At 40.0% G+C, this 21,699-nt stretch overlaps 1 protein-coding gene across 1 annotated transcript in view; it reads left to right on the forward strand.

The window, feature by feature from the left end:
* The first annotated feature begins 13,290 nt into the window (after positions 1-13,290).
* The window catches only part of Taldo (transaldolase), a 50,742-nt gene continuing 42,333 nt past the window's right edge, over positions 13,291-21,699 (forward strand). Inside the window, exons 1-2 of the mRNA XM_067143016.2 lie at positions 13,291-13,469; positions 13,943-14,066. Coding sequence (XP_066999117.1) covers positions 13,367-13,469; positions 13,943-14,066 — 227 coding nt within the window. The 5' untranslated portion in view covers positions 13,291-13,366. The remainder of the gene's footprint in view (positions 13,470-13,942; positions 14,067-21,699) is intronic.

Genomic DNA, 21,699 nt, shown 5'->3' on the forward strand with positions numbered 1-21,699 from the left:
TAGCCACACGAAATTAATATACAGTCGATTAGGTTAGTTTTGATTACAATTGCAGACCCCTCACTATCGAGCAACCCCACTCCTTCAAGATACCTACAAATCGACTTTAATGTGTATGTAGATTCATATACGAAGGTATATGCCCATTTGTAATCGCAGACCTTCATTTCGAACTTAACTGCTGCTAAACTGTACGTCATATCGACAAACAGATTTGACCATCAGACGGTACTTTTAGTGGCCTACAGGGCTGATCCATGACGTTTTCGCGTATCTCCTCTATTTATGTGTTAGATTGAGTTAGAGGCTTGAATAGGGTGAAATTTGGGTACAGCTTTCACAGATTACTTGATATTTCGCATACTTATGTGGCAGCTAGAATAATAAATTTTGGTTCGCATATAGCCACTGTGTAGACTCTTTGATGATTCTATCTTTTTTATAATTGTGCCAAACTATAAAATATACGTGTATAAATTACAAAATTTACCTACAGTCGAGAAATTCAGCTCTATCTAACGTATAAGGGAACAAGATACGGCAAAACGTCATCGGATCAAAGTATCAGATTACTCTAAATTGAGTAGTGATTGAGTTATCCGCTTTGTGATATGACTTACTGTTTAGCCACCAATTACCTCAAGACGAATGTCTGCACTATCATTAAAATTGCCTCCATATTTCGATATTAATCGGTAGTAAAAAGTTTAACATTTGAATATCTTGGAATTTTTCCGTCGGTTACAGTCTAACAGCTATTATGTTGCAAAATTTCAATTTTGTAGCTCGTCTGGCAGATTGTCCCCGTCATCTTGATTTCGGAAAATGGGGGTAAAAATTAGGACTTTCAGGAAACTATTAAGCTCAAGAAAACTATAGGTCATCGCTTTGGAAAAATGTACCCTACTGGTTGAAAGAAAAGACATGCCTACACTTGCGTTCTTATGCTGAGCCCCAAATTTCAAAACCAGTAGTGTGTTTAATCCTGCCTCAGTTCGATGGTATGGTTATGGGAAGAGGTGACGCTCGTGGGAAGCTGGAAATCTGCGAAGCTCTTATCGGTAGATCTATATGTACATAAATGAACTCTTGCGGCATAAAATATCCGGCTCCTAGGTGTCTTCAGAAACCTTGGGGCGTAAGGCAACATTATGAATAGCAGCCACAGACGTCCTAGATTTTCAATGATGTTATTTCTGCGAGCTGAAACTGGTCTACTATCAGCATCGTTCTCCAAATGTCTTCCTAAATCTGATCACATTCAAACCGGCATCACATTCAGAAGCATTCTCAGACGCCCTAGACATGGACTGGTGCTTTTAGACTCTGAACGAAGATATACCAAAGGCAACTCATTTTTTTAGTTAACATTATTATAGGCACCAACCCTCAAAAGTGTTACAACCTACCTACTGACTCTAAATAAGTTCCAGTTAACGGTAGGTTATGCGACGTTATGGGCGAAGACTGCGAAGGAACAAAATGCGCGAAAGAAATACTGCATAGTATCACTCAAAGGAAAGAGAGTCCTGGTTTCGGGATTAGCAATTACATACATGTGAATAAATTAAGGGAGTAAGTAAGACAATCAAGAACGTTGCCATTAATTGAAGATAGGATAAAAACCGAGGGCAGCCGGATAGGACAAATATGTAAATACCATGTGGACGTATTGGGAAAATGAAATGTCCCTCACTAAATTCTGATTGTATGAGTTACAGATTTAAGAAAGCGGTAAAGGAGGAGAAATTTAGGCTCAAAGATGATGACTTACGGTGTTATTATTTAAGCCTAAAGAGGCAAGGCAGAGGCAATGAATTAAAGCAGAAAACGGAAGCAGAAGAGATATATAGTAAAAATTATAACAAATGCCAAGAGAAACACCTTATGGTGTGAAATAATGGGTTACACTCTACGGTGCTGTTGAAATATAAAGGACCACGCTTAGTACCATTTGGAGACGATTGTAACTACCAACAGTATTCCGCAAACATCCCGTAGAATGGCAGCTTGGCGTCTCTCTCGCCTTCAACCCAACGAAAAACCACGAGTTTACAAGAATGATGACGAAAATGGTATTACGTTACTTCCCTGATGGCAAGCAGCCAGAGAGACGTTGCCATGGTAACCGGCAAGTTCCTTGTCGGCGTGCTAGGTTGTCCGTCACTTGACGCAGAGTATGAAATCCGTAGAAAATACAGAAGGCTAGTAATTTTCTCCATCATTTGAAGAGTAAGCAAAATTATGTAGATAGGTCCTAATAAAAATTACTTGAAATGAAGGTATGATTCACATATAGTCTACAGGTTTTACAGAAATCAATAGTGTATGAGAAAATATCAAAATAACTCATTTGATCTCCCTGTTAACCTCCAGTGTGTTCCTTGATTTTTAAATCATATGCATATCAAACCCTGCTCCTCTACCGCTAACTATGACGTTTGGTCGAGATCTATCCAGCCGTTTCGCCGTGATGGTGGAACAAACAGACACGAATACCAAAAACCATTGATATGGTCTTAATTTAATTTAAAACGGATAAATATCTGAAAAATTGGCAATGTAAACTGAATTACAGAAAGCGGACCCGCTACAAATTTATATATATCGTTTCGATACCCTCGGCCGATGATTTTAGCCACGCCTCGCCTCGCCTCGCCTCGCCTCGCCTCGTCTCGGAGACAGGTTATGTTCGTCTTATTATTCGCATCTTCATTTACACATAATTAAACACACCACCGGCTAGAAATACACAATAACGAATACATATCCCTACTTAGTGTAGTATCCACATGTACCCTAATCATTGGGGAAAGGTCACGAAGGAAGGAAATAATTTATATCATAAACATGTTACTACAATCTAATGTCTTGGAGCTCAGTGGCGTACGCAGACTTTTGCCAAGCAGGAGGATGTGCTCATTTTTAAGACTGCTTATTCGAATGCAGTTTACTGATAGTACTAGTCTATATGGACTGACTGCACGGTTATCCGGTTCGAGTCCCGTTGGTCTAAAAAAAATTCACCATCAGAATGTTGGCCGGCAGTGTAGGAGAGGTGGTGGTATACAATATGTAATCACTAAACTGCGTGACAAAAGCCTGGTTTCAATTCCAAACCTCTCCGTAGTGCTCATATGGAGTGAGGGCATGACGCTGTTGATGGTGATTCGTCTGTCGGGTGGCCGCGTTAAGCCTTGAGGAGGACCCTTGGTTTTATTCGTTAGGAGTAGGCTATGCACCGGCACCGAGTTTCACCTTCTCTCTGTCCGGCTTCATGGCTAAATGGTTAGTGTGCTGGCCTTTGGTCCAGAATTCAATTCCCAGCCGGATCGGAGATTTTAACCTTCATTGGTTAATTCCGATGGATCGGGGAATGAGTAGTAGAATTCACCATAGGTATCTTCACAGACGTGCAGGATGTCGATACAGCGTCAACTCGAAAGACCTGCACCAGCTCTTCGCAGGCCACACGCCATTCTCCCTTCCTACTGTCATGTATCACATAATTCATCTCATTAACTCCCCTGATCTGGTTGACGTCAGGAAGGGCTTCCGGTCGTAAAAACTCGCTACGAAGATTCGTCTCACTTCACACCCAACCCCGTAGGAAAAATCGTAGCAGGCTGTCACTATTGTAACGGCCGCAGGGTTTGGAGGGTTTCGTGGACTTATTAGAAATAAAAGACAAATGTTAAGTGGATAACACATTTTATTTAATAGAACGTGGTACACTTGGAATGTAGAAAATAACTCGGTGTAGTATGGCTCTGTGATATGAGAAATAAGAGACATAATTAAAGAGTTCGGGAGTAATATTAAAACTAAAAGTAAGATCAATACTGTAAATAAATTTCCAATGTGCTGGGACAGTTGCTCCCGCTGTCGCCCCTACGTAGTAAGTACAGTGTTAATAATAATAATAATAATAATAATAATAATAATAATAATAATAATAATAATAATAATAATAATAATAATAATACCGAGCTCGATAGCTGCAGTCGCTTAAGTGCGGCCAGTATCCAGTATTCGGGAGATCGTGGGTTCGAACCCCACTGTCGGCAGCCCTGAAGATGGTTTTCCGTGGTTTCCCATTTTCACACTAGGCAAATGCTGGGGCTGTACCTTAATTAAGGCCACGGCCGCTTCCTTCCCACTCCTAGCCCCTTCCTGCCTCATCGTCGCCATAAGACCTGTCTGTGTCAGTGCGATGTAAAGCAAATAACAAAAAAATAACTAATAATAATAATAATAATAATAATAATAATAATAATAATAATAATAATGGCTTTACGTCCCACTAACTATTTTACGGTACTCGGAGGCACTGAGGTGCCGGATTTTTGTCCCGCAGGAGTTCTTTTACGTGCCAGTAAATCTACCTACACAAGGCTGGCGTATTTGAGCACCTTCAAATACCACCGGACTGAACCAAGATCGAACCTGCCAAGTTGGGGCCAGAAGGCCAGCGCCTCAACCGTCTGAACCACTCAGCCCGGCAAGTACAGTGTTTACGTGTGTGGTGGTTGGGGTGGTGGTGATTATTGTTTTAAGAGGAAGTACAACTAGGCAACCATCCTCTATATAACACTAATCAGAGAGAAAAAAGGAAGGGGTCCGAAACTTCGAAAAATGAAGGTATCGGCCAAAGTAAGACAAGGGCCACGAAGGGCGTGAAAATGAAAGACTCCCTAGCCTTTGCGAACCTAATAGCGTCGGGGTCGAAAAAGAACAAGAGTTGACTAAGAGAGATCGGATAGGACAGATGAAAGTAAGGAGCCTGGCACAAGTAATTAGAAGCAATGCCAGGACTCAGCTAAGGGCCCCGTGGACGCCAACTCACGCTCCAAAGTTCAGAGCCCTTGGGACCCCTTTTAGTCGCCTCTTACGACAGGCAGGGGTTACCATGGGTGTTATTCTACCGCCCCCACCCTAATATTAAAAGGGTTTCATCAAGCTTTATCAGTCATATCTTATCTAGGCCCAGGTTTATCAAATTTGTAATACCGGTACACAGTCTATACGAAAAATATGTATGCTTTTTCAGAACAGCTGTTTAGTTATAAAAACTTATCCCTGCTGAATTGGAAAGAGGCAAAGAGGGAAAAGAAGAAGCCTAAATATTCTAAATTTAATGTCCATACATTGTCTGAATCAACCACCTTGTAATCAGTATGGTTTTAGACCAAAAATTAGTGCTCAAGATGCAATATTCTCCTTAACTGATTATTTGTATAAAACCATTGATAACTCCAAAAGGACTATTTCTATATTTCTGGATTTAACAAAGGCATTTGATACCATTTGATACCGTAGATCACAATATACTCCTCAGAAAACTTGAAAAAGTAGGCATTCGTGGAATTCCTCAAAATCTAATTAAAAGCTTTCTTTCTAACAGAATACAAAAGGTAAGAAACAAGGATACTCTAAGTAAAAGTGCTCAAGTAAAAATCGGAGTACCCCAAGGAACAGTGTTAGGACCAATTCTTTTTCTGTTATATAACAATGATCTGTGTGAGCTAAACAGTAATGCAAAAATTAACTCATATGCTGATGACACGGTAGTCACAGTCACGGGTGAAACTTGGGAGGACACCTTCAACAGAGCTCAAGAAACCCTAGTCATAGTTCAGAAATGGCTAAACAACCACCTACATACTTTAAATGAAAATAAAACAAAGTTCCTCTGCTTCTCGCATAATAAAACAATGCAACCCTCAGACAACTTAACACTAAAACTCCACATACCAACTTGCAAAAATACTGAAAGCTGCAACTGTTATACTTTACAGAAATCAATACATGTTTCATACCTAGGGATAGTTATAGATAGTTATCTGAAATGGAATTTTCATGCATCAAATTTGATCAATAAACTTCAGAAACTTATTTATATATTTTACAGAATTAGAAATGTTATTTCAACAAAAGCCTTGAAGTCTGTATACTTTGCCTTAGTTCAATCGCAACTGCAATATGGAATTAACAGTTGGGGTGGAATACTTGATTCACACTTGGCTCAGGTAAATACATGCCAGAACTACATACTGAAAGTCATGTACAAAAAGCCACTGATGTTTCCAACATACGAACTGTTCCAGCAAAGCATGGTACTTAACATACGGCAGCTATTTGTGCAGTCAGTGACCCTATACATTTATAAAAATTTAAAGCTCTTCTGCAAAGAACACAAGCCAAAAATTTGCACTAGGCTGCAAGACAGAACTGGAGTAAGTATACCACGCCGGAACACTTTACTTGGACAAAGAAATCTAAGTTGTCTAGGACCACGGATATACAATGCATTACCTGTGGACGTGATCAGTGGCAATCAGAATACACTGAAGAAAAGGCTATTCGCATGGCTCATTAACAATTATTACAAACTAGATCAACTTATAAATTTCCATTATAATATTTAAATCAAATTGTACACTATTCCTCTCTACTAAGAAACCAACCTTCTCCTTAAACCCATACCCCTCCTTTCCAGCTTCCTGTTTAGGCCTATTATACCAAATGCAGAAAAACAGTTCATAAAATTACTCTAATTAAATATCACCAAATGATAATGGAGTAAATGATATTCACTAGATGCCATGATGTACATAATCTAGCTATTGTATTTTTGAAGCCCACACACAAGTTTACCTTATGTGGGATTCACACTGTATCTTATATTACCTCTGTACGTATATGTAAGATACTGATTGTGAATAAAAATGTATAAAATGTAAAAAAATGTTAAAAATGTTTAGTTTTCGATTATAGTCATTGAAAGTCATTTTTTTAACAGTTCAATTTCTACTCACATGTGAAAAGAAATACCAGATCCCATCTGATAGCGATCTGTACAAATGAAGGTTGCACATGAATTCACCCTGGTGAATATGGTACATTTCCATTCCACACATAAGGCCTAACTTACTTCCCTTTAATATTGCCGAAAAATGTAACTAGCTTATCGTACAAGCTCTCACATTCCTTGAAGATATTTGACAATATAGTATCACTCCGTCACATATAATACTGCAACAGATCCACTAACAGACATGATTCAATCGAAAACATGCAAGGGACTGTAAACATTACCACGTGCTAACCATGCATTCGAAGCTGAAGCGCCCGCAACATGGCGATGGGCGAAAGTGTTCAATATTCCGCATAGCATCAGCGCGCTCTGTGAGTCTAGATAAGTAATATTTGGTTCAAATGATACCATGAATAGTTCTGATATATCTGATGGACCAGCTGCGGGAGAAATAAATACTTTTTCCCCATCTATAAATTAACCAAAAACTAATCCAAGAGTTGTAACTCGCAATAGCAGCGAAAATAGGTACAGTCACAATGATCACGGCCCTTTCGTTGTTATCGTTGAAAGTGTCAATAAAGAAGTGTATAGTTACCATCCAGTGGCGCTTGGTAGGATGTTATTTAACGAGCACATCGTGTGTCGTCAAAACATCCAGGACATAAAACCATAGGCGAAACAGGCTTCGACTTGAAACCACTTCAGGAGCAGTGACGAATCAACTAGTGAAATATGATTTTTTTCATAAACAAAACCTAGAAGTTTACATTCCGTCTAGTGTAATTCAAATGCAAGGTTCGATAAAAAATGTCGAACCCACACTTAGTGAAACTGAAATATTACGGGAGATACAAACACCGTTACCAGTTGTTCGTGTAAAGCGCTTCACTATGATTATTCGCGGGGAGAAAAAGCCTATTCCAGTTTGTTAACCTTTCGTCCACAACAACTGCCAGTAATTATATTCACTTACTCGGAACTCTACGCCCAGTACAACCGTTCGTGATGTCCGTGCGATAATGTGAACGTAGTTTAAGATTCAATCATTCTAGTCTGCAATTCCGAAGTGCCCAACACTGTAGCCGTTGCTCAGGGTCTCATGATATTAGTCAGTGTTCGGATTTAATGACTCCATGTTATGTTCATTGCAAAAGAGCTTATTTTTCCACTGATAAAAACTACCCAGAATATAAAAACTGAATTTCTGTTCGGGAACTTATGGCTTTTAACAACATTTCGCAAGTGGCTGCGCAGAGCGCACGCAAACTTAGCGTCACGGACACCGGTTAATGAAAGTCAGGTGGAATTTCCCCCCATGCCAAATATCTCTGTAACCTCTAACATGTCAAAACTAAGAAACACTCCAAGACAACATGAACCTTTTACACCAATTGTTACAGCAGAACCACCAATGAAGGAAGATGCATCATGAAATATAACACAGCAGGGCTTTCCCGATTCAACAATTAACAAACAGCTCAACAGCCCATTCGCCTCTCAGCGTAAAATGCCAGATCCTTTAACCCCTTCAAGACGACCGTTACAACCTTTTAAATCCTATTTCCCCCCATTTCTCAACTGGCCTATATTTCTCTACATTTACATCTTACTTCGATTACTTACTTACAATCCATACCCTCCCCAACCCCATCGGGTACCATCAAATCCTGCTAAAAACAGCGACCAACTTATCGAGCAAATATTCAATATTATTATGCTCATGGTACGTCAGCTTCAACCTTCAGCATCCAGCAACATTCATCCAACAGCAATCCGCGACATGATTACCAATATTTTCGTCACTGTAATGATGAAAACCTGTTTTCCAGTCATTGACCGGGTCAGGGATGATTTCTTTAAAATAATTTAAGAAAAGGCTAGGAAAACAACAGATAGGGAATCTGCCACCTGTGCGACTGTCCTAAATGCAGATCAGTATTTATTTATTTATTTATTTATTTATTTATTTATTTATTTATTTATTTATTTATTTATTTATTTATTTTTGATTGATTGATTGATTGATTGATTGATTGATTGATTGATTGATTGATTGATTGATTGATTGATTGATTGATTGATTGATTGATTGATTGATTGATTGATTGATTGATTGATTGATTGATTGATTGATTGATTGATTGATTGAAGCCTGATCTTGCGGCGAGGATAGGAATTGTGCCGGCTGCCGAGGCCTGTCGCACTCCTCTGGGGTAATGATTAATGACTGATAGATGAAATGAAATGATAATGGAGAGTGTTGCTGGAATTAAAGATGACAGGGAAAACCGGAGTACCCGGAGAAAAACCTGTCCCGCCTCCGTTTTGTCCAGCATAAATCTCACATGGAGTGACCGGGATTTCGTCACTGTAAATGGCCTTTAAAATCTTACAGTGGAATGGCCGGTCGGTGATCTCGAACAGAGGTGTTTTACAGTGTGAGATTCAAAGCCGAAATGCATCTATAACAGTACTATCTGAGACATGGTTCATCATTTTACTGATCCAGCAATCTTATTCTCAACCATCTGACTCTATACAACACATGGCGATCAAGATTTATTTATTTATTTATTTATTTATTTATTTATTTATTTATTTATTTATTTATTTATTTATTTATTTATTTATTAGTGCCTTCTGTACAGTGGCGAATTTAGGGATCCAGGCCCTCTCGTACACTTAACCACATGCTAATAAGAATCTTAAATAACTGAAACACTTAAAATATTTAAAACTACGTAAATTAATAGAATTGAAAATTAATGTAAATGCATTATTAACTGAATTAATATTAAAACTAATTAATATTAAAAACTCTTAAAAATGACATCCTCAGGCACGCATTCATTCATTCATACTTCAACCATTCGGTCAGCTGTCCTCAGCAGGTAGTCTCGGAAAGTGACCTTAAATCGTGATTTTTAAAAAAAAGCTAGTTTCTCTGACCTGAGCTGGCAGGGAATTCCATAATGTGGCGACAGTCACCACAAATGATCTGTTAATTTTATTTGTGCGGTGCAGTGAAACAGAAAGAATGAAACCTGTATTTAAGTTGTGAAATGATAATAAAAGATTAATTTAGAAGAAATATACAGTGGCTGACTTTCAGCTACTACTCTGAACACCATCTATAATGTGTGTAGCTGCCGATGTTTATCAGACATCAGCCATGAGACAGCCTGACAGTATGGGGTGATATGAACATCGTACCGATTTTGTAAATAAATCGCAGGCAGGAATTCAGTGCTCGTTGAAGTTTAAGTGTTTCTTCTCTCGTCATTTCAACTAAAACAACGTCACAATAGTCAAGAACAGGGAGAATGAGTGTCTGTATTAGTTTGGCCTGTAGCTCAAATGGAAATACATCCCTCTGCCGTTAAAGAGGGTGAAGCACTCCAAAAATCTTTTTACGCATTTCTTTCATGTGATCAGACCGATCAACTGTTTCATTCATCATTACGCAGAGCTTTCTAACCGTTTTACTGTACGGAATAATGTTACCATTCAGTAGGATAGGCGGGATTGTGACATTGTTTGAGCAGCTTAGTAATTTTCGTGATCCAATTATGATTGCCTGAGATTTTGTTCAGTTTAGTATAAGAGAGTTTCGTTGTGCATATATATTGAGTCGTCGGAGGTCATTGTTAATATCTTGTCTTGCAGTGTCGATATATATGAAGATCGTCAGCATAGAGGTGGTGTGTGTTATTTCCCGTCACAGATGGTATGTCATTGATATAAATACAGAGAATTAGGGGCCCTGGAATATTGCCCTGTGGGGCAACAATAAGTTTCATTTTCCATTTAGAGGCCTTATCGTTTACTGTTACACGCTGTTGAGGGTTACTCAGATAAGAACTAAAAACCTTAAGCGCAGCCAGATCGAAATTTAGCAGTTTCATTTTCTTTATAATAATCGGAATTACTATAGTGTCAAAGGCGCTACTGAAGTCAAGAAGAATAAGTATAGTGAACAGTCGTTTATCCATAGCGTTTCTAATGTCTTCAGTAACCTTCCAAAGTGCTGTCGCGATACTGTGACCCTTCTTAAATCCAGACTGCAAAGGGTCAAAAAGAGCCTTTTTATTTAGGTATTCCAGAACTTGTTCGTATACTAAACGTTCAAAGGCTTTAGAAACCGCTGGGAGTATAGACATAGGACGATAGTCAGAGGGTGATTGTGGGTCTAAACCTTTTTCTTACAAGTTGCTTTACGTAGCACCGATAAAGATATATCTTATGGCGACGATGGGACAGGAAGGGGCTAGGAGTGGGAAGGAGGCGGTGGTGGCCTTAATCAAGGTACAGCCCCGGCATTTGCCTGGTGTGAAAATGACAAAGCACGGAAAACCATCTTCAGGGCTGCCGACAGTGGGGTTCGGACCCACTATCTCTCCGATACCGGATACTGGCCGCACTTAAGCAACTGCAGTTATTGAGCTCGATAGGCCTAAACTCTCAGGTACCGCTGTTTTCCAGACAGTAGGGAAAGCTCCATTTAGTAAACAGTAGTTCAGTATGTGCGTCAGTAGTATAGGCAGGACAGCACCCATAATGTGAATGGTGGATTGGTTGGAGGGGAGGGCGGTGAGTCGGAGCAGTTAATTGGGGTAGGTTGAATATTTATTCTACTAAAGTAATCGTTCAGTTCGTCAAGTGGAATGTCAGGAGTTGTTTGTCTCTGTTGATGTTTTTCTATTCCCAGAGCTCTAAGTTGGTCCCATGCGCGATTAGAATTTAAGTTATTAGCTAAATTCCGGAAATATGTGCATTTTTAAATTTCTGATTAACTGGTTTGCGCGATTTCTTAAGATGCGGTGATATTCGAAGTCTGTGCCATCTAGGGTTTGTTTATAATGTCGAAATAACGAGTCACGGTGGGCCATCATTCTCTTGGCTTCATCATCCAGCCATGGGCAGGAAACCTGTATTCGACATGTGTGTGCGTGTGTGTGTGTGTGTGTGTGTGTGTGTGTGTATTTCTTTGCCGCATTTTTTGTATAAAATGCCACTTCTTTATTGCGTATTACATGACCATTATTATAATAACATTACAAGTATTTATTCTAAACCAGACTATTGCATCTTTACACAAACTGTTTATTCTTGCATTCTTTTCATACTCGGAATATATGAAATGCTGCAGTTATGTTGGGATGGGAGTAACAGGGGTAGCCGGCGGGGGGTAAGGTGGGGTTGTCGTCCAGGGAGTCCAGATACCCCAGGAGTTTTAACTAATGTACTTTTGGTAAGCATTTTATATATGATGTATATTAATATTAGCTTCCGGAGTCCGACTCATTGGCTGAATGATCAGTGTTGAGGCCTTCGGTTCAAAGGGTCCCAGGTTCGATTCCCGGCCGGGTCGGGTATTTTAGTCACGTCTGATTAATTCTTCTGGCTCGGGGACTGGGTATTTATCCCAACACTTTCCTCTTCATATTCAGACAACACACTACACTACCAACCGCCAAAGAAACACGCAACAGTGTGTTGGCGTCGGGAAGGACACTCGGCCGTTAAACGGCCATATCCACATGTGCGCCACAGTTCACACCGGCGACCCCACAGATGTGGGCAAAGCGGGGAAAGACAAAGAAGAAGATTAATATTAGTTTCCGGAATCCGCACGAATCTACCACTCTTACTTGGATCCAAGGACACTCATTTCCTTTTTAGGTATTCTACACCACCTAAACTTTGGAAATTTGGACACCTATTAAAATAAAATTTTGGATGAATGCCCCCCCCCCCCAAATGAAATCCTGGCTACTGCTTAGTACAATTGTATTTTGTTGAAATAGTAGTATTATATTACGTCATAATCCCCGTATGTTTTGATTTGTTGACAATTGATACAATTTGATTCGTTTCAAACAGAGAATCATATTTTCTGGTCAAATTACAGTCGCATTAGAGTATACGACTCCAGGGCACTATAATGAGAGCAGGCATGGCTTGTAAAGTGACCTGGCTATAAAACAAAACGAACTCACATTAAACACATTCGTGCTGCGCTTGTTTACATATCTGTGTCATCAATGGTGCCACTAGTTCCTTGGAATCGATTCCGGAATCGGTTACCCGATTCCCTCGACTCTTCGCGATTCCAGTAGCAACCCTTCACCAGAGAAAAGCCACTTGCTGCCACTTTGCAGATATGAACGGATATAGTCATTGAATTATAACAGTCAAATTCAAATATTTCATGTTTCGATCATAAGTTTTTCGCTCTGGGATTAGATAGTCGTATCATCAGGTTACAGCACGCAGAGAAATACATTCGTTTTGCCCGCCAACATACGTTTAGACAACTTAAAACATCGTAAACAGTCAAGTCACTGTAGAGCAGAACGGGCACTGTATCTTGAAATAGATCCGTTTGGTTGGTTGCATTGACGGTGGGTGTTTTCCTCTCCCCGCAGTCCCCTCGACAGCCAATGGGAGAGGAGGCAGCTAGCCTCGCTTCACCTCGTTCAGTGAGTTCCTAGGCGAGTTACTGGCCACGTGAGGGAAGTATAAAAGGAGGGTTTGTCGTTTAGTATGACCGATTCTGAGCCACAACTGAAGAAAACCAAAATGTCTAGCTCTTTAGCACAGCTGAAACAATACACGGTGGTCGTTGCGGACACTGGAGATTTTGAGGGTAAGGTTAAGTTTATGGATTTGTGTCGCCAGATAAAGTTAAAGGCCTTAGCATTCATGCCGGTCTTGTATGAATGAATGATGTAAATTGTTTGTTTCTACTTTTTTTTTTTTTTTTTTTTTTTACCGTATTTGATCTAACCTCTGTGTAAACTGTATTTTCTGTGTTCAGTGCGTTGTATTGCTATCTGATCCTAATGTAATTTACGTAAGTCCAGAATGTGATAACAAACTCCTCTCTAGTTGGTAACTTGCAGTTTTGACGTGAGTGGGAGGTTGTCGGTCAAGGTTAAGGCACCTGTAACCTTGAGAAATGCATCATCATTATGGCACGACGTTTTCATGCTTTGCAAATTGTACACCCACACCCTTTGTCCCTTTTCGTAATTACTAATGAATAGTCATCAATATGTGTTGTTTATGTGGCAAATTACGTACATTTTTGTTAATAGTATTTCTTTTTCTCCCCACAAGCCATGAAACAGTACAAGCCTACAGATGCCACGACCAATCCCTCGCTTATTCTGTCGGCTGCGAATATGCCACAGTACAAACATCTCATTGAAAAAGCTGTAGAGTACGGGCGCAAGTCTAGCAGGTGAGAAACTATTTACAGGAAATAAGATTTTTCATTTCCTCACTTTTAGATCCTTACCCTGTAGAATACAGACGCAAGTTTAGCAGGTGAGAAATTATTTACAGGACGTAATATTTATTATTTCCTTTTTTAGATCCTTTCCTTATTGACCTTTCCGATGACGTATTGTGACGTTCATATGTTGTAATTGCATGTTCCTTGCTAGTGGCTGCAGGCGGAGGAAAGTGTGGCTTGGGCCGTGTTACGCTATACGCTGTTGCATAGAGTTGTTCGCTGGCCTAGTTTGAGTCGCCGCGAGCGCTCTTGTGTAAACTTAATGTATAAGAGAATGTAGAGCAGTTTATTGGAACAATTCTGGTGTCTGTTTCTCGTAAAGACGAGGTTTGAATTGGCCTTTCTGGCGACGAAATACTCGTGTCCACTAATTCCCCAGGGGCTCAAGAACCTGCGAGCATGAGCAGCAGCGTTCTGACCCCAGCTGACTGGCATGGTTTCAAGTACTCCCTTCTGTCTTTCATCGGACGTTCCTTGATGAACTTATTCCTTTCCAACATTTTTTTAGTCTGCCCATACTGTTTGTTACTTTTGCTCGGTTTAGAAGGGCCAGAGCACGTCCCTGTCCTTTAATTAACATGGCATAATTTCTCTATTCTTTAAGACACCACAGCAGCGTCTGGTCCATGCATGCATAAAATAAATCATTGTGGTACATTTTGTACTACCCATGCCAATTTTCATTCACATAAACAGCTCATGTGTTCAGCTTCATATGAAATTACTTAGGCTTACATGATTTTAAGCTGTTAGTTCAGAGTCCCTCCTGCCATTGTTCCCACGTGTGTGTTCTTATTAATTCTTGTTATCTGCATGCATTTGTACAGCTTATATTCCAGTATTCACTCCCATGTGACAGACCATTGTGGAGATGAAAAGATTCCCAAAGAACATCACATCTCTAATGTAGGTACATACTCTAGTTGGTTGTAGGCCTATAAGGTTCAGAATGGAAACAGAGGAAAGGTTTTTGCTGTCTGAGTAATTCTGTCTTCAGTACACTGAATTCTCTCCCGCATTCTGTAGTGCAGAATGTTGTCAGGAATGAACTAGTATTATATCCCCCCTCACAAGTACTCCAATATCAGTTAGTGATGGGTGCCATCCTTCATTTAAAAAAAAAAAAAAAAAAAAAGAGAGAGAGAGAGAGATAGAAGAGAATGCAAATAAATGTCCCACTGCTCAAAGCCATAAGCTAGTGGCTTTTGTGAGAAGTCGACCATAAAAATAACCACCATTGTCTCAAAATCTAATGTGAGGTGACAAGTTTTAAAACAAGCCAAGTAGCAAATTTTTTGATACCTGCATTACACTCCCTTACATTGATAATGATAGTTGAATATTCTGTCTTCATATTCATGACCAAGGGAGTCTTTCCTGCCCCCTGCCTTTCTTTTGCTGATACCTTCTTTTTGAAGGATCAGTTCTTTACCTCCTGTGATAAATATTAAGAGGGACTGATGATCCCATTGTTTTGTTCCTTATAACGATCTTGCCACCACCAATGCCTTCCTTAACCATGTCTGTTAATGTTGTAGTGATATGCTCTCCTCCTTTCACCTCATATGACCTTGCCACCAAAGCCAATCAAAATGAACAAGTTATTCTTGTCTAATGTGCTCATTCGTAATACCATCTTTCTCTCTTCATTCTGATACCCGTCTTCCATTATTCCCACCTTGTATCAGGTACTCTGTTACCTGTACAATATATCTGTAACAACCTTTTGGGTGGGAGTACAAAATACATGTAAAATTTGCCTCCAGGCTGTTTGCTTTCATTTTGGACTTCCCTTTATTAATTTCTGTTCTATTCCAACCCCTATGGCATTAGGTTTTGAGGCCTATGGAGTATTTCATTTTCATGCCCTTCGTGGCTCTTCTCTTTAGGAACTGTGATAGCCAAGGGGCATAGTTGCTGTCTTTTCATCAAAACGGTCCCAGTTTGAATCCCAGCCAATGTGTGTGGGGAATTTTGAAATGAACAGTGACATCCCAGTGGTTCAGATTGCATGTGAAACTGGATGTCCCTTGGCTTCAGTAGTGGTACAAACAGTCACATTAATGTTTAAGCTTGCTTGCTTTGCTCCTTTCCAGAAAATTCATTATTTGAACGCTCTTCCTTCACCGCTTGTGATTAGCATTAAGAGGATTTCTTTACCAAGCCAGTTAGTCGTGCAGTTTGGGTCACGTAGCTGTGAGCTTGCATTCCAAAGATAGTGGGTTCGAACCTCACTGTCAGTAGCCACTGTCAGTTTTCCATAGTTTTCCATTTTCACACCAGGCAAATATTGGAGCTGTACCTTAAGGCCACAGTCTCTTCCTTCCCATACCTAGCCCTGTCCTTTCGCATCGTTGCCATAAGACTTATCTGTATGATATTAAAACAAATAGCAAAATAAAGGGGGGAGATGATTACCTAGGTGCACTTCCCATTAAGATAACCACCATCACTTCTACCATCAGGTATCCTTAGTCAGTGCTACTTTCACTTTCATCCGACAATTGCCCACAACAGACTTATGTCAGATTACTTTGTCTACATACTTACTGTCTTGCCACAGAATACAATAATACTGTTCTTTATGCACTATTCACTGATAAGACTAGGGACCCACTCCGAGAAGGAATACTTTTATAGCAAAGTATTTTAAAACAAGGCTTTTTTCATTCCATCCGACACTATCCAGTATTCGGGAGACAGTAGGTTCGAACCCCACTGTCGGCAGCCCTGAAGATGGTTTTCCGTGGTTTCCCATTTTCACACCAGGCAAATGCTGGGGCTGTACCTTAATTAAGGCCACGGCCGCTTCCTTCCCACTCCTAGCCCTTTCCTGTCCCATCGTCGCCATAAGACCTATCTGTGTCGGTACGACGTAAAGCAACTAGCGCAAAAAAAAAATAAAAAAAATAAATAAAAAAAAAGCATTCCATCCGCATCAATAGTCTCTGCAATCGGCTGAAATTCATAACAGAGTGGCACCATTCCCATTCAGTACTAATAGGTGTGATTGTCAAATGTGACAAATTAATCAAGGCTCTTATTAAAATAATGTGCAATATCTCCCTCAGTCACTGGGTAGGTTTTTTATTATGCACACCCTGATGTAGACCAAACCGGGCGAGTTGGCTGTGTGGTTAGGGGGGTCCGGTCGGCACCTAAAAGTGAATTGGAGATAGCGTGATCGTATACCGTAACCGGTTTTCTGTGGTTTCCTATTTTAACACCAGGCAAATACTGGAGCTGTACCTTAATTAAGGGCATGCCACTTCCTTCCTACTTCTAGGCCTTTCCTATCCCATCGTCGCCACAAGACGGTGCGATATAAAGCAAATTGTTTGATTTAAGGCCAGTCTCCTCTGATTACCATTTAACACCAACATGTCAAATTGACATGTATGTTGTCATTGTGTCTTCCAATTGACTTTGCATGTGAACTCAAAATGTTGAGATTAATACTTTTAACATGTTGGTGTGTTTTCGGCTCCAATTGGAAAACTTGTCAAGTCAATTCGTTGTTCGTGAGATGTTGGCACAGCTTCAGCAACTTCCCTGCTGTTTCCATGCCAACAGATAGCTTAAATGACGTGCTTCTCCTGAAAAGAGTAGGATTGTAGTTCTAAGCTATGAATACAGTACACGCATGTGTGTCGTTCTCTCTGCACTATATTAAAATTCATAGTCAGAAATGGAGTGGAGCAAGGAGATCGCTCTCGACTTAATAATATTATAGAAAGGCCTTCTTTGTGGGATGTCCCATCGAAGGAATACCGAGAGAAAGCGAAGAAAGCCGACAGTTTCTGAGAATACCAATATAATTGGTCTGTTATTGGACATTATAACTTTTCCAGCTAACTCATTCCTGGTTGCCAGCATTTCACCCCAGTGTGCTAAGTTGGGCTCATCAGTTGGTAAATTGCACACCTACCAAGACGCATGGTTAGTGCATACCGTGAAGGCCACTGCATAGGCCACTTGGAGCCATCATCTGATGGCCAGGCAGGCATCAATTTTAAAAAATGAGACAAAGTCTCTCATAGCGCATTGGCACTGCCGGTGGCTCCAAGTAACCTCCGCAGTGGCCTCCACGGTATGCTCTAGCCATGCATCTTGTTAGGTGTGCTATGAAAGACTCCCTAGGCCCCAGAAACCTAATACTGCTCAGGTTGGGAAAGAACAATAGTTGACTGAGGACACTCGACACAAGTGAAGCAATGCCAGACTCGACTAACACAACCGTGGTCATCAGTCCACCCAAGCTGATGGTCCTTTGTCTCCCTTTTTGTCGCCTGTTATGACAGGCGGAGGATAGCGTAGGTATTATTCTACCACCCCCACCCACAGGAGCTACGTGGGAGAGAATGGAGCCAGAATAAACATTTGACGAAGGCTGGGGGAGAAGTATGTAGGCATGAAAGACAAGAACATGTGAAGATAAAAATTATTTATGGATATAAATTGTAAAACATAGGATGAAGTGACATTGAAGCCACCATCAAATCAGTATATATACACACACGACTCGCCTTCATGGATGGCTCTAAGATAGGAGAAAATATTGGATGCTCATTTGTTTCTGATATCATCATCAAGATCTCCCTATCTAAATTCTGTTCTTGGACATCTGTTAAGTATGGTGTGTACGCCATATGGAAGAGAACACAGCCTAGCAGTCCTTTACACCCTACCAGTTAGTCTCAAGAAAGAAGCTGGCAATAAAAATCATCTTCTGAAAACTTAGGGGTTAGAAGCTAAGAAGAGATTTATGTGTGAATAACTCGAAGAAAATGCAGGAGTGTGCGGATCATTTCAAGAACTTGATTTATGTATTCTCCATAACTAGCCTAATGCTAGGAATGTGCAATAATGATCTATGGCATTTTGGGAAGAACTGTACAGTACACACCACAGTGACAGAGTATATCCAATATTCCATGTAGGCCTAAGTCATTAATATTATGTACATATGTATGTTTATAGCTCGTGTTTGATAATTCTGGAAGAGTTTTAATTTGTCATATTTTTGCTCCGCACACAGACATAAAAGGCTTCTGCCCACGTGGGGTTACGACCATGGCTGCTACCTACCCAATTTTAGCCTTTTCTCATCCTTGGGTCAATGTGTTAAGGCAATATTAAACTGTCGTTGTTAAGTCTAGCCCAGATGATGGTTGGATCTTAAAAATAGCATCTTCAAATGTTATGCTGTTATAAGAAACAGTAAAACCAATGGCAGCATCATAATGAGGAATGAGGTGGTTTGCCATTTTCATCTTTCATAACATCCAGATGCACTAGTTGAACTCTGAATGTCATTACCTCAGCAACTTCCATACTGTCACTGCCATAAATGTGGGATTTCAGGGGAAGTTACACTTTGCTCTTGTCTGTGCCAAGAGATGGCTGAAAAACTACTTCACCCATCAAGGAATAGCAACAGTCTAAAGAACAACTAGCAAAAAAATTAAAATATCTGCCAGTCACACTACCAATTGTTGACAAGATACCTCTCTGTGACATTTTGTTGGTCGAAAGGCTGGTCTCTACTGATAATTTCAATAACATGTTAAATGTTAAAACTGTTAAATGTTAACTGGTGACACCATCAACGTGTTAAATGTTAAATACTGTTTCATTTAACATTGTGTCCACACGTATAAACATGTTAAACTAGACTTCGCCGGGCTGAGTGGCTCAGACAGTTGAGGTGCTGGCCTTCTGACCCCAACTTTGCAGGTTCGATCCTGGTTCAGTCCGGTGGTATATGAAGGTGCTCACATAAGCCTGCGTCAGCCTCGTGTCGGTAGATTTACTGACATGTAAAAGAACTCCTGCGGGACAAAATTCTGGCACCTCGGGAGTCTCCAAAAACCGTAATAGTAGTTAGTGGGACATAAAGCAAATAATGTTATTATTAAACTTGACTTCCTTTGTTTATATACAGACAGTTCATCATATAAGTTTTTGGTAATACATTCAGGTGATATCTTGTATTTTCAAACAAGGCCACCAATGGACTTAAATGAAGAGGATTTGGCCTTTGTTATTGCTACTGTTGCTTCTTACAATATCTTGAGAAGGAAGGAAAGGAGAATGTGGGTACGACAATATCTGAATACAAGGCACAATGTGGATGTCATTCTGAATGAGCTAAAAGTAGAAGACAGGTTTAGATTTTAAAACTTTCTGAGAATGTCTGAGCATGATTTTAATGTAGTTTTGGAAAAAAATACTTCCGATATACAGACCATATTATGTAATTGTCAATTTCCCTTTGCAACTTATTCTCAAAAATACTCCCAAGTTCAGTGCATTTTGCAGCTCTTGCAGACAGATGCTTTGTTGCTAATCGGAGTTGATGTCTCTCTTATTTAATGTGTGCACAAGCATTTAAAATGTGAGAAAGCAAGTCCTCCCTTGTTTGTACTTTCTCCCTGTAGACTTTGTTCTTGAACCAATCCTAGAAATAACAATCCAACGGTGTGAAGTCAGGTGGTCTTGGTGGCCATGCAACATCATATCCGCAGCCGATACATCGTCCAGGATAAATGGGCCTGTGCTACTAAATTTCCTTTCACGTGCGGTGCTACTGGCAGAATGAAGAGGATTTCTTTTGCATCTTTGGAGCATTCGGAAGGTACAAGCATTGGCCTTCCTCCGGGACAGCAAGTTCTGGCAGTCATCAGCTGGACCATTTATGTTCAAATGTCTCTAGAGTTCATATCTATGTTCAGAAATGGATAAACAGCAATTTTTTTTATTTTTTTATTTTTTTAATTTTTTCTGTATAGTGCATGGGATCTTCTTTATATTCTGTCATACTTAGCTTCTGGTGAACAGTGTGGTATGTTTCTTCATCACTCAGAACTAGAAGTTCCCTTTTTGATCCGACATAAAGCAAATTGTAAAAAAACAAAAAAGCCCAAACCCTGAAGTCTGGAAGAAGAAAAGTAGCCCTATTATGAAAATCATGAATTACAGCTTTCTCTTTTACAAAAATTTCTGCCCATCCTTTCAGTATCTTCATTGTTCCTCCAGTTTTAATTGTTCCTATTTCATCTGACAGTTGTTGCCCAGGTAGCAGTTTCCCTATCAATTGTTTACCTAGTTTTTTCTTCCAAGTTTCCAAAGAACTTGGATACTTAACAAACATTACCCTTAATTTATTCCATTCCCTTACTCCTTGCCCTAAAAATGAATATTTGCCCCAATTTATCCTCTTAAATTCCAACCAGTTCTTCATTTAATGATGATTCCTGCTTTTAAAAGCTCCACTCAATCTCATTCATCTGTCAATGTCATTCCACGCCATCCCTATCCAGTGACAGCTCAAAACATACCACATAATCTAGCATATTGCCTCCTCACTTTCAGGTTTTCCCAGCCCAAAGTTTGCAACATTTTCGTAACACTACTTCTTTGTCAAATCACCCAAAACAAATCGTGGTGCTTTTCTTTGGACCTTTTCCAGTTCTCATATAAAGTCCCATACATACACTGGGCACTGGAACCATACTCAAGTCGTCGGCTGTAACTCGATCAGAGCATATATAACTTCTTCCTGCGTACATTGACCAGT

Source organism: Anabrus simplex, chromosome 3 (assembly GCF_040414725.1).
Source record: "Anabrus simplex isolate iqAnaSimp1 chromosome 3, ASM4041472v1, whole genome shotgun sequence".
In the NCBI taxonomy this organism is placed as follows: domain Eukaryota; kingdom Metazoa; phylum Arthropoda; class Insecta; order Orthoptera; family Tettigoniidae; genus Anabrus; species Anabrus simplex.